Raw genomic sequence first — 14,383 nt, forward strand, 5'->3', positions numbered from 1 at the left:
TTAGCGTATAATTTTGAAATTGACCGGTGATTTGTTTTTGTTTTTCGTTTTTTGTTTTTTTTTGTTCATATATATAATTTAAATTTTTTAATCGTCTAAAATTTAACGAATGTATAAAATAATGTGTAAATAATGTAAAGATCGTATAATTATGTTCCAATTAAATGATATGGAAACAGTAGAAGCAGCTTCAATGATATGTATTGGATGGATAATAGGCGCGAATGATGGCAAGTTCATTATTATGTGGGACAACTTATAAATTAGGTAAGACGAGAGGTGGTTGGCTCGAGAACGATTTTTCCTATGTAGCAGCTTCCTATGCGTGTCAATGCCACGCCAATCTCATGGGTAAACTTAACGTTCGTCTGAAAAATACTGTAAAAACAAAAGATTAAAATAATAATTAAAAAGCAAAGAAATTAATTTTGTTGAAATTTGCTACAAAGATTTAGCACGTAATGTTATAGTTTATTGTCGAATGATATTTTTAATAGTGCGCGTTTGTTGTATGCGTGTGTCGGTGTGCTGGATATATTTCTTCCTCTACTTTATTTACTTTATTTACTTTGTTTAATTATTAAATTTATTTATAATGTGATTTAGTAAGGAATCTTAATAATTTTACGTAGGATATGGATCACGGCAATTGATTACCCTGAGATATTGTGAAATTCTGAAACATTTATTCCTTAAATAAAGAAGACTAAAATAAAAAGCACATAATCCTTTCGAAATACGAACTTTTTTTATTAGTGAAACTGTAAATGTATTTTCATAATTGATTATAGAACTTATATAATGTAATGTAATGTAATGTAATGTAATGTAATGTAATACAATGTAATATAATTCTATGTATAATATTTGTTTTAATTATTACATTTTCAGCGAGATTGACCAACTCTTGTTAAATTATCATTCTCTTCTTAATCCATTAATATAGAAATATATAATATAGAAAATAAGTAACATTTACGTTTTATTGACTCAATAAGAAGAAGAATTTTATCGCGTTTAACGAGATCAATATTTAATAATGGTCATAATAATATTAATATTAATAATTAATTAATTACGAATAATTACGAGTATAATTCTGAAATTCTGAGTTCTGGAAGAATATATTTTGAAAAAGACAATTACCGTTATACTTTGCAACTAATTGCACTGCAATTAATAATTCATTGTATTTTCTCTTAATTTATATGTACACTTTAGTATAAATTAAATAAAATTAAAAGACGATTATTCAATTATTGAAATAGGATATTCAATTATAGAATTACCTATATGTACAACAAAATTCTAATTACTATTATTGTTTTAAACGATATTAATAAAATAAAGTATTTTATGTGTAATATGTCAAGAAAGAAGATATGTAAAGGTAATAATAGTCAATCAAGTATTGTCCATACTACATTCCATTCAATTTTATATTGACGAAATAATGTTGAAAGCATTAGTATGGCTTTAAAATTCACTTATTATACTTATTCATTGAAATTCATACCTCATTTTCCATTCTAATCCATATTGAACTGTTTCCGTAGGTACAAATGATTTAACTCCTACATTATTACGTAATAATAATACTGGGCTATTTTGAACATTAGATTCGGATGATTCTTCATCATAATAACGATAAATAATACGCGCTTGAATATCTTTTGAAAATTTCACATGTACAAAGAACAACCTGAAAAAATGCAATGCCTACTTATTATAGAATTTACAATTTATCATATTATTCGATGTCACTTATTCTTTATTAACTATTTTTGTAAAGTGTACGTTTGTATCGTTGCCACTATGTTATATATATATATATATATATATATATATATATATATATGTTACAATTATTTTTTTTAGTACAGGCAAGTAGTCAGCAAATTGAATGCAAAAAATTTGAATTACTTTTTAAACTATTTTACCAACATTGGATATTAATTTACTTTCTAAATGCATCGATTAGTTTCATGATGTGTTTTTCTATTTATAATTATTGCATACTTAAAGACAGATCGGAATAAGCGAAGCATACCTGTGGTAAGATCTTATATTTTTACTTAGTAATTTTATACAGCCTCCACCTTCGTATGAAATATCATAAGTGAATTGTGTACAATTTATTCCAGCGAATGAATCAGCCTTGTCTTCAAATATAATTTCATTATCCAAGACCTTGATTTTTTCATGCAAAGTTTCATAAGTACACTTTTGTGTTTCTAGCTTTTTTGATTGATCGTTCCTTCGTGCGGGTGGTAATATATTCATAGAAATAAATTTTAAATGCGGACAAGTTAATATAACTTGATGCTTTTGCATTGCCATATTGTAGAATGAACTATTTCTCTCTATTACATTATTCGTAGTTGGATCTTTATATGTTATTTGCTATATTAAAATAGTACATTCATTTAAATAAGGATGTTTTTCTATACTAAATATATCTGATAATGAATGTGTGATTTTTCTTGCTTTTAGTAAGCTTACCTTGCCATATTCATAATATTTCTTCCCAGCTCCTCGACAAAAAGTAGTTATAAAACGTTCATTATCGTACGTACACACATGAATGTACAGATATTGCATGAGTTGAGCCCAAAATACGTTTTCAACTCTTGGAAATGTTTTTGGTCCAAAATATTCGTATGTCCAGGCTGGAGCAAATATGGCAACGGAAAGACCCTGCTCTCGTATTCTTTGTAAAGCCTGTAATTGCATTAATTATACAATGTTGCTGAAATTAATTGATATAAAATAATACTACATAATTATCGTACATGGGCAGAGTTAAAACCTCCTCCACCTGGACAACCTCTTCCCCAAACATCTAGGCCAACATAAATATCCTTAATTCTATTTTGTTTATTTGCTCTAATAACACTTTCTATTAGACCTGAATCGGTCCATGTATAATTCAAGAATATTCCATCGCAACTATTGAAAAAACATCTGAAAGTAGAGATAAAATATAACTTTAATAATCATATTACATTTTAATGTGAAGTTTAATTTTAATTTTCAGTCAATGTTTAAGTTTAATAATGCATTTTCAAATTTTATTTCTGCTTATGATAATTTGTGATATACGCATTTATAAAATTGGGTAATATTATTCATTATCGTACAATATATGTAATATTGATAGAATTGTACATCAATTTTGTAAACGTTAAGTTGACGTTCATACTGAAAGTTCTACTTAATTACATAATTAAGCATCATTTTTGTATTGAAAAATCTTACTCGTTCTTTTCATTAAGCTCATTTTGCCAACTTAATCTTCCTGTATTTATTACACTGTCATACCAGATGATTTCAGAGTTATCTATTTTTTTATGAATATTCTCCGTCAAATATTGGACAAAAAATACAAGTTGGGTAATATTGTTCTCGTTGATTTCATTCTCAATATTCAGCAGCCAGCCTTCAAATTTATAAAACTGAGCAATTTTTATTAAAGCATCTGCAAATTTGACCACACTGTTTCTGCTTTTAAAAATTTCATCCCAAATTTCTTTTCCTTGCGCACTCTCTGTAATTAAAGTACCTAAGATTTTAACACCGTGCCTATGCGCTGCATTAATCCAGCCAAACGGTGGTATAGTTACAAAATAATGGCTAAAGTATATAAATGTATCAACAATATTCCAATGATAGAAGTGATAAGAATTATATTCATTCGATCCATCTATATATCTAAAATCATTATATCAAATTCTTATTAATTTAATTATTAGATAAAATCATTTTCAAAATGTTTATTTTAAATTGACATAAACTTTAACCGATAATGTACGACTTTAAATTAAGCTAGTTATCGATGAATTTTTCATTTATACTTACTTATCTTCGAGGTAACCACCCTTTAAGTCATGGCATACAATTGTTTTCGGCACATTATTCCTTTGCAGTCTTTTTGGATTATCGATATAGGCATCGATGTCATTACCTTGATAAACATAATCCGTCGATTTACATAAATCAAAAATTCCTGGCCAATATACAAGAGAATCTATTTTGTTATAAAGTTCCTTCAAATTTTTCAACGGACTAACTACTCGTTCATTTACTTCCATAGTTTCCAATTGCATCTGACAGCAGTATATGCATATCCAAGTTACTAAATAGAAGATGCTTACAATGGTTTTCCGCTTCTAGTAGATCAAGGGCAACGGTTAGTCAACGCATATCTGGAAACTTTCTTATCGTCTAACGGAACTATAATATCTCACTTTCAAGTGCAATCGAAGCCTTTATGTTTACATATCAACCGACAGCGGATATTCAGCGTGGTTTCTGATATTACATTTTAAATTATCTATAAGTAATGAGAACGATGTTTGAGTATTAGTGAAATGATAAAAGATATATTGATATCGTAATTAGGGTCAATGATACCTTATAATCGAAGGACTTTTTCATTACCTTGTTAAGTTGGCAACAATAATAATGCAATAATAGATAATAATTATTCTAATCAAAACGTTGTTGCTAGAAAATTTATAACATTTACTCATTCATTTTCATTCGTATACTGAATAATATATTATTTATGTAAAATAAGAATTCGTATTAATAGGTTAGAAGTAAATTAATAAAGAGAAACGATTATTAAGACTTAATAAATAAAATCTAATAAGTATATTATATTATAATTCTTTTATTAAATAAAACTCCCTAAATTATTAATCCGAATTTTTTTATAATAACAACTTTTTTACATTCAAACGATTTTAACGATAAAAATCGAAAAAAAATACTAATCTGCCACATCAATGAACAGACTATAAATATTCAAATTACATTTGAATTATATTTGAAAAATTTTTTTATAAATTAAAATTCTGTAACTCATGTTATCAGATCATACGTAGCTATCACATTAAAGTGCATAAGCTTATTAGTTTCTCACTTTATAATATTGATTAATTATTTCAAAAAACAAAACCAAACAATAAAGAAATATATACATATAAATATATCTGTATTTATATAAATTATTTATATAAATATAAATTCATGTCAGATTAAACATTTTGATATTTATCGAGATGATATTTATCAAACATTTTTGATTTATCGAGTAATTTGAATTCTAAATATGTTAAGTATCTCACAACGTATTATTCATTATAAGATTTTATTTACTTAAAATAAAATAAGTAATGTTAAAAATTAATAAATATTTAAAAGTATTTACCTAGTTTTATTAAATTACATGCATATAGCCATGTATGTTCAGATAATTGTCTTACTGGTTGTTTATAACTTTTTAAAAGGCTGTAATGAATATTTGCACTGTATTAAGTGTATTTTTATTCGTTTAGGCTAATATGACGAAATGTTATCAGTTTTACTAAATGTATTAGAATTTGCAAAATACTACTATATAAGCGGATAGGAATATAAATATCTTACGTATAGTATCGTAAAAGTATTGTGAGATATTTTCTGCTTTTTCCAATTGATCCTGTTTTAAACTCTCGTTCTCCTTTAAAAGATTAGCATAATTATTATGTAACTTTTCTATTTCGCTGCGTAATTCATCTATCGTTTGCTGCTCCTTTAATAATTTCTTTATTAATTGTTCATTTTTCTCACGTTCTTTTGTAAGTTCAATGCAATTACAGGCCCTGTTGGAGTAAAATTTTTACAACTAATATCGAATCATGCAAATATTTATTCATTATATTACCAGTATTTAATAAACGAATAAATATATAACTACTTACTGCGAATTATTAGTGGTGGGTAGACTTGGATTATCTGAATTACCAGCTACTTGATTGCACGAAGTTATAGAATTATTATTTAGCTTCACCAAATTTAACAATGGTTGCGGTTTAACGTGTAATTTTTGTGATAATAATCTATATTTATCAAAAATGTTATAATTATTTTTTTAACTAACTGTATCTTAATTTTTAAGACTTGAATATCAAACAAGTTAGAGGTAAGAAATTATTATACCCAACTCAGCTTTCAATTGTTTGTAATATTTAACAAATAAATATTTATACAATAATTTAACTAATATCTTAATTTAAATCATGTAATTGTAAAAAATAAGTTAAGTAGAATTTAATTAACATACAAACAATTCATTTGCATAAATGTTTGAAATATTTTTTGATTATTTCACATTAATTTACGTTTGAGGACAAATTTCTTATTATAACTTGTAGATTGCATCTATTAGTAATTTAAATAGAGAAATTTTATTGAAATTTACAATATTTTAGGAATAGCTGGAATCGAAGAATTTTTAGTAGAGGTATCGTCAATGTTTCCATTATCAGCTTTCGTCCATAATTTACTTTGTCTTTCAGATGTTAAATTAAGTTTCTGTTGAATATCTTTTATATTTCTGGACGTAAGAGGTTTGATATTTATATTATTATGAGGTATCACTCTGAAATATTACAATTTATATACAATTAATATATCAAATGATATTTTGTATGATGATATTTTTTATTACAAAATACATTAGACGTAAATCGTCCGTACATAATTTTTGCAGGCGAAACCTTATTCGCAACATCAGTATCATCGGTCACTTTATTCTTTCTTTTTCTATTATTTTCTTGTGTTGTAGTTAACATCATTTCTATATATGATTGTAAAATGTATATGTTAATGTTTTAATATGAAAGTTTGGATTGAAATAAAATTCGGATATGCATATGAATATGAATAAACATATCAATCAAAGATAATACTTAATATTTCGTCTGTACAAACCATTTCTAATGCTGCAATTATCGATTGTGCGAATATATTTTTTCAAGTATATAAATTGCCCAATATTATAAATAATTCATAATAAACATACACACACAGTTCTCTCCTTATTTTTCAACTTATAGTTTCTCAGTGAATATATAACAGATGCCATTATTATTTTCTACATTAAGCACGATTTATAGGTAATACAGGCGTCTAATACACGAGAATTATTATTATTATTTTATATTGTTAATAAATTATTTTATTTTAAATATATATTCCTAAGAGTTATAGACTAGACTTTGAAAGAGATGAAGTGTCATGTCTACTTCCAATATACTTCTACGTTTGCTTGGAAATGTAGCCTGCGGATCTCGAGAAAGAAATTATGAAGATAATTGGTCAATACCACAGCGCCCTTTCAAATTACTTGGTAAACCATAATTTCTACGGGTTTTGGGGTACGATTTTTAATAATTCTTTAAAAAGATTAGAGGAGCTTAAGTGCCGTATATTTCTTCAATTATTCATTAATAAATTAATTTTTATTTATTAAATAGATCGTGAAGAGAATAAATGATTAAATGTATAATGAAATTTGCAAGCGAAACAACGTGGACTTGGGTCGACTGAAAATAAAACTCGTTAACGAATTACAGTTTTTTAGTTTAAAAATATAATTGCTTGGAATTTTTATTATAACAAAGTCACTACTTTTATCATTTTTAAATTATTCATTTTTTATTGTTTATTTAAATTTTATTTGAATATATATATATTATATATATTTTTTTCTTTAGTTTAGTATATATATATATATATATATATATATATATATATATATATATATATATATATATTATACTATACTATACTATACTATACTAAAAAAAATTAGTTAAAGTATTTATTTATAAACATACTTTATCGCATTTTATAAATAATTATCTTACTTAATAAATGTTTTAGTAATATTTAATTATATTTATACAAATAATTGCTATAATATATTTTTCATAATTATTCATAATAATTCATAAATAATCACAATCACTCAATAATTATTAGAAACGCGTTTATTATTACTTGCATATATTTTATATACTGAAGTCGTTTTTGTTTTATTATATCAAGCTTTTTCTCATGCTATTCCTAAACAAAACAATTTTTCTTACTATTATTGTTCGGTAAAATGATAAAAGAAGGAAACAATACAATATTGTATAATGAAATTGATTGTATGGAATATTACTCAAATTGAATAAATATCTTATACAAATTAAGAAATTGTTGTATATGAATATTTAGAATTGGGAAAAAATATATATATACATATATCTATATATATTTTTACATTTATACTTAATGTTAAATATTTGTCTATATATATATATATATATATATATATATATATATAGTTTAATATTGGTTCGAAACTGAATTGTTTTAAAACTTAATTTCACAATGCAACATCTTCTAAGATTTAGAATTAAATCAATATTATTTAAAGTCAATAAATGAAATTTTGAAAAAAATATTGAAAAAATTGAGGGAAAATGGGAAAAATAATTGGGAAGAAATAATTATTATAACATTATATTTAATCTTGCATAGGTATTTTATTTTTATTGTATTTTTATTCAATTTATATATATATATATATATATATATAAGATCGTATTTATAATAGGCATTGCAGTGTTTCATTTGCACTGAATTATGCGTGCTTGGTAAGAAGTAAATGAAATTTTTTAGTTATTAGAATAAATTCGTTAAATTAATGCCCATGGGTATACTAATTTTTCTTAATACTAATATATATTTATAATAAACAATAGAACTTAAGGATAAATTTAGATAATTTGAGAGCATGGATTCAATAAAACAACAACTCATCGAGATTTTAAAGGTTTTTATTATTATGTATTTATTATTAAAAGAAATATCGTGTATAATAATAATTTTTAAAACTAACAAATCATTTGCCGGCCTATGGGTTATTGTAAGATAAATTCAATGTCAATTAAATAATGTGTGTGTGTGCGTGTGCGCGTGCATGTGCGTGCGTGCGTGCGTGCGTGTGCGTGTCCGTGTGTGTGTGTGTGTGTGCGCGCGTGTGCGTGTGTGATGTACTTGTATGAATCAGTTTTGGATTATCAAGATGGTCCCATAAGGTGACTTGTTTTACAGCATCAAAAAACTTGCAAGCGTTTTTATTCCATAATATCGTTTATTATTTTATAATTTTATATTCAACTTCATTGAAATAATATTTTAATAGATATCATGTAAACTTACATTTAATAATAATAATAACGTTAATTCTAGCATTTTAATTCAATGGCATTTATATCAATTATTCTAATAATTCTATAATAATTTCGTCGAATATAAATTTAATTATAATAAACATATATATAAGCAATATAAAATATTTAATAATTACGATGTTTGATTTTAGATAAGCTTAGTTTTGGCTATATCGATTTAAAAAAGAAAATTATTCTCGTTACATAGCTGCTTGTTTTATTTCAATAGATTATTCATACTTATAATGCTATTAGTACATTCATAAAATTTCAATCCTCACGTCATCTTCTATTATATTTATGGTTAGCATTAACCTTACGAAGCTCAAAAACTTCAAACCATTTACGGAACTGCAACTTCATACATAGAAACATTCCCTCGTTTCTTCTATATATCACAATGGAGTCTAGTCTAATTTGTGTGGGTATTATTTATAGTACAAACAATTTCTCTCTCGTCCTCATCATTTACTTATATTATGTACGCATTTTATAATACTGATCGATCGTCATATTTAAGCGATATATATATATATATATATATATATTTTTCTTAATATAATATTAATAATAAAATTAAAGATATCAGTTTAATAATTTTAACATAGCGCGTAAGGATATTTTTTATTTGGTTTATTTTCAGCTGAGTTTACAATAACTTTATTGGTATGGCGCGGAAGTAAAATTACGACATGAACGTGTATATAATTTGAGAGTTATTACATTGATTAAATTTTGAATGTATTCGCGCTATTATATATTCGAGATCATTTCATGAATACGTTATATTATCGCATTTACTATCTTAAGTCCATTTACTATATTTTATTACATAATAATAATATTAATATTAATAATGATAATAAATATCTATTATAATTATTTTGGTTTTAACTAATGCCGAAGTATTTCGAAATCAAAATAAATTTTGTGTTATATATATAAAGTGCTTAAAAGATTATTTTTATTATCTCTACTTTATAATTATCCGCATAAATGTTATAGTTTTAATTTAATTAAAAGATACAAATTTAGTTCCATAAAAGTTATTATTTTGTTTATATTACTTAATATTGAGTTTACTTTGAAGTTGATTTTAATATTTAAACGGATTGTAATGAAACTTATTATTTAACAATTTTTTGTTTAAATTATTAAATCAATGTCTTAGAACACTTTTAATTAATGAGGTATTATTTTGAATATTTTGCATTATGTTTTGATGTAAGAAAAATAATGATTAATATCACATTTATTTTGTTTAAAAATTGGAAATACTCTCGCCATAATTTTATGATTATTTTCCACATATTTTCTTCATTAGCCCGTGATATGAACTTGCGTAATTTCATTATTTAGATATTGGAAACTTATAAATTATATGATTATACATAAATATAATTTAATGAAATAATTGTGCACATTATTATACCGATATAATAATGAAATAATTTAATCATTTTTTTAATCGTTATATAATATATAAGAGCAAGTTGATTGCTTAAAGTATATAACACCTTACATATAATATGATAATAATGTGTATTTATTTATGAAATTACTTATAAATACTTAAGTATATAATTATCATTTTAATACGATTAAAATTTTCGAATGGGGTATATAAAAAATTTTTTACTTCAAAACCTTACGGGAAGTGATATGTATTTTGAAAGCATTGATTAATGTAATTTATATCAAGTTCTCGAATAAATATAATTACGGTTTAATTGTTAATTTTTTTTTTTTTTTTTTTGAAATTGTAAATACATCGAAGTAGCAATATAATATTGTGAATTTGTCAATATTTGAGAGAAATAGGTGTATATTCAGCTATTCGTTTATTATTTCTTATAGATTAATTAAAAACTATTATTATTTAATGCAGTATATGATTTTCATATGTTCGCTCATATTCTAATATTAAAAATCATAAGCATCTACTCTTAATTATGAAATATAATAAATGTTAAATTGAATTAATTTCTATTTGATAATTTTGCTTAAAACAAAATATATTTAATTACCAAATTTCAGTATTTTAATAAAAAAATTTATTTAAGAATATGGCCAACAGTGCGATAATTAGCCCGAGTTTTTATTATTTTAATACTTTTGTTTTTCTAAATTCATTAGAACCTAAAATTACATACTAGTTAGATGTATCACTTTTTTTATAATGTCGAAATATAATTTTCAAATTCTAATACATTGTACGTATTTTAAAATACTCTGTATTAACGTTCGTACGCTAGAAAAATTTCTAATAAATATTAAAAGTGAAAAATTTATAAATAATGTGAAGCTATACGATGACGATGTTTATATATTTCATCGAACAGTCCTCAAAGTCAAATAATAACGAATCGATATTAATTTTTATTTTATATAATCAACTATTCGATAGTTTGTATTTTTAATGTCTTACTATTAAAAAGTACTGTGCAAGTACTACCGTACTCGATGTAAAATTTTAGCATAAGAATTCTACGTGGTAATTTTTTATTATTTATTTATTTATTTATTTATTTATTTATTTATTTTTTTTTATTATTTTTTATTTGCTAATATCTTTGCAATTTGGTATGCATATTATTTTAAGTAATAATCAAGATCTTATGTAAAGTTAAAGACCTTATAAGGTAAGATGATAATTAAATTATCTTCGTACAATTTTTGATTTTGAAAAGTATCCTATGGTATTTATTTGTCTAATTTATGTTGATTACGATGCATCGTTACGCTTAATTATGATCACGATTGTTTAGCATCTTTTAAAACAGTTTCCCTTGCTTCAATTTCCCTCAAGAATACCAAAGTTTTATAACCTTTTTTTATTAATACAAAGTAATAGTCGTTAGCGTAGTTCAATGTCTATATATCTATATATATATAAAAGAAAAATTACTACGCGGATGAAACGATCCGACCAAGTTCAATATGATTTCGTCCAGTGTCGTTATCTATTAAAATTTCAGTGCTCCTTCAAAAGCTCCCCTCGTTGCCCCGGTCATGGTCGACGTCGAAAAGTTCAAAGTCGTCGTCACCGGTATTTTGAAGCCTTAGACCCACGCAATCCCTTGGCGAGCACTCGATACGCCCTTCATCACCGCAACTACACTCGACGCAGTTTCCCGTTGAGTGCGGAAGTACTTCACCTTGATGATAAGTCCGTCCTGGAAAGGCGTTAGCTCGATATAATAACTGAATATTTTAATGTTATTAGGATAGAGGCTACGTTTTCCCATGAAAATTATTCGTTTATTATTGCAATACTATTATCGGCATGAGATTAATATTGCTTTTGTCGGTAAATGAAAAATTTTTGGTATACAAAGAAACACGAGAAAGAAACAATAGAAATACTTTTCTACTCGATTATTTTCTTAATTATTGAAAATCATTCATTACTATACATTATTTAGTGTTATATTCGTCAAATTAATTATTCAAAACAATCATTACTATTATCATGTTAAATCTACATCTTTTTGCTTTATTATTATTTTGTAATTAATTCAAATTTATATTAATGTGTTTCTGTTAAAACATTTCAATTATAGGATATTACAACACTCATAATTGTTCTTTGATTTAACGTAATTCCTGCATGTAACTATTATATTACATAGATACTACACAACTACTTTCCCAATAAATTACAATCAACACATTTATTAGTCATAAAATATAAAAATTGGAAACATATAGTATAGATTTACCAGCTATGAAAACATTTTGAGAGTAATTTATTCCCTCATATTGCATAATTACGCGTTTGAAACTATTTTCTTAGGTAATGTCGGTTTTTAATCTTTGCAGTGAAATTTCAATATTGACTTTCATGTGTTTTTTTCTTTTTTTTTCTTTTTTTTCTTCTTCATTTTTTTTTCTATTTTCTTTTTTCTTTTCTTTTTTTTTTTTGTCTCAATTTAAATTTGTTGGTTCGTAATTTTTTGAATTTTTGAGAAATAGAAAGTAGAATTAGAACTCGGCTAAAATGACTGACAGTTAACATTAGAATCATGTACTACAAGAGACACTGATTATAGAAAAGCTTGTGAAGGAAATTGATAGTCCCGAAGGACAAAGTTGCACATCAATTTCAAGTATACGACGAGTTTTTAGGATAATAGAAAATACGATAGATTTAACATTGCATAGACGAATACTAATATAAGTCATAAGATTGCCAACAAAGGAGACAATGAAATTGCAGAACAAACTGTAGTAATCTCAAAATGAATCAATTTTATTAATGAGAAAATCTTAAGACGTTTAAGATATTAGAGATAGATAATATTCAAGCCAGCCTACTTGACAATTGCAGTACTTATACAATATACGTTATATACATATTGTATTAGTGATTTTATTTTTAATGAAAATGATTAGAAATTACATGTGTAATTATATATTTTCATAAGTTAATATTTTATTATTATAATCATTCATCATTATTCAATTAATATAAATAATTGAAAATAAAAACTTTTCAAAAATAAAATAAATGAATATATAAAACAATTTATATATATATATATATATGTATTCGATATAATATAAAAATATTTTCTATTATAGATTATAGTACGAAATCAAATTTGAGAATCTTTTTTTATACTACTTTTTTTTTTCTTCATTAAATTAGTCAATTAAATTGTAGTAGAATTAATGTTTTAATTTACTTTATTATGAAATTGTGCATTAAAAAAAAAAAAAAAAAGTTTATTTTATTGTTTATGAGAATGAAAATTTTTATTTTAAAGATTAAATTTCAATAAAAAAATATAATCGTAAGTTTTTATAATATTAAATATGAATTTTCTTTTCTTCAAAATAATTTTTAGTGTATTATTTTTATAAATACGAGGCGCGTTTTAAAACGTTGTCGAGCTCTTACAATATTTTCATGTTTGAATGAATGAAACGCATTAAAATAATTAAAGAAAGTTTTTAAATCGCATCGCAGCACACTTTTCTACTTATTTTTGTATTTATTTACTTATTTATTTATTTTTTATTTTATTTTTTAACCAGAAACCACTTTGTTTTTCTTCTGTATCTAGTGCACTTCATAACCGAGAACTGTAGTATAGAATATTTTTTTTATAATATCGTATTAATGATTAGAGCCAAAGATAAAGTGTAGATGACTGTAATAAAAATGTTGATAAAAATTTCCTTACCCATAACAAGGCATGTAACTGGCATCCGAGTTGAATACGCAGGCGTCATTGGTATTGTTATGGCTGTTGAATTTGTGCTGATGGCCATGAGGGAACCTTTGAAAATGTCCTTGCCCTTTAAGGACTCCTCTTCCTCGTATT

General features: G+C 24.5%; 3 protein-coding genes across 3 annotated transcripts in view; all 3 read right to left on the reverse strand.

The window, feature by feature from the left end:
• Nucleotides 1-244: 244 nt before the first annotated feature.
• Nucleotides 245-4,315, reverse strand: ENGase (cytosolic endo-beta-N-acetylglucosaminidase). Its single transcript, XM_011499967.1, has 7 exons — nt 3,859-4,315; nt 3,259-3,711; nt 2,793-2,964; nt 2,503-2,721; nt 2,051-2,403; nt 1,517-1,702; nt 245-378 (listed from the first exon to the last, which is right to left on the reverse strand). The coding sequence occupies exons 1-7, from the start codon at nt 4,104-4,106 to the stop codon at nt 264-266; spliced, it is 1,746 nt and encodes a 581-aa protein (XP_011498269.1). The 5' UTR covers nt 4,107-4,315; the 3' UTR covers nt 245-263.
• A 900-nt stretch (nt 4,316-5,215) lies between these two features.
• LOC105362507 (uncharacterized) lies at nt 5,216-6,956 on the reverse strand. The gene is made up of 6 exons (XM_011499968.1): nt 6,760-6,956; nt 6,526-6,625; nt 6,248-6,427; nt 5,748-5,885; nt 5,434-5,648; nt 5,216-5,295 (listed from the first exon to the last, which is right to left on the reverse strand). Exons 2-6 carry the CDS (start codon nt 6,621-6,623, stop codon nt 5,288-5,290), a joined length of 639 nt encoding a protein of 212 aa, XP_011498270.1. The 5' UTR covers nt 6,624-6,625; nt 6,760-6,956; the 3' UTR covers nt 5,216-5,287.
• Nucleotides 6,957-11,947: 4,991 nt separating this feature from the next.
• Nucleotides 11,948-14,383, reverse strand: part of LOC105362702 (uncharacterized) — a 9,837-nt gene continuing 7,401 nt past the window's right edge. Inside the window, exons 3-4 of the mRNA XM_011500188.1 lie at nt 14,243-14,375; nt 11,948-12,229 (exon numbers count right to left, since the gene is read on the reverse strand). Of these exons, the coding sequence (XP_011498490.1) occupies nt 12,039-12,229; nt 14,243-14,375 (324 nt within the window). The 3' untranslated portion in view covers nt 11,948-12,038. The remainder of the gene's footprint in view (nt 12,230-14,242; nt 14,376-14,383) is intronic.

This window comes from Ceratosolen solmsi, unplaced genomic scaffold, assembly GCF_000503995.2.
Source record: "Ceratosolen solmsi marchali unplaced genomic scaffold, CerSol_1.0 scaffold41, whole genome shotgun sequence".
In the NCBI taxonomy this organism is placed as follows: domain Eukaryota; kingdom Metazoa; phylum Arthropoda; class Insecta; order Hymenoptera; family Agaonidae; genus Ceratosolen; species Ceratosolen solmsi.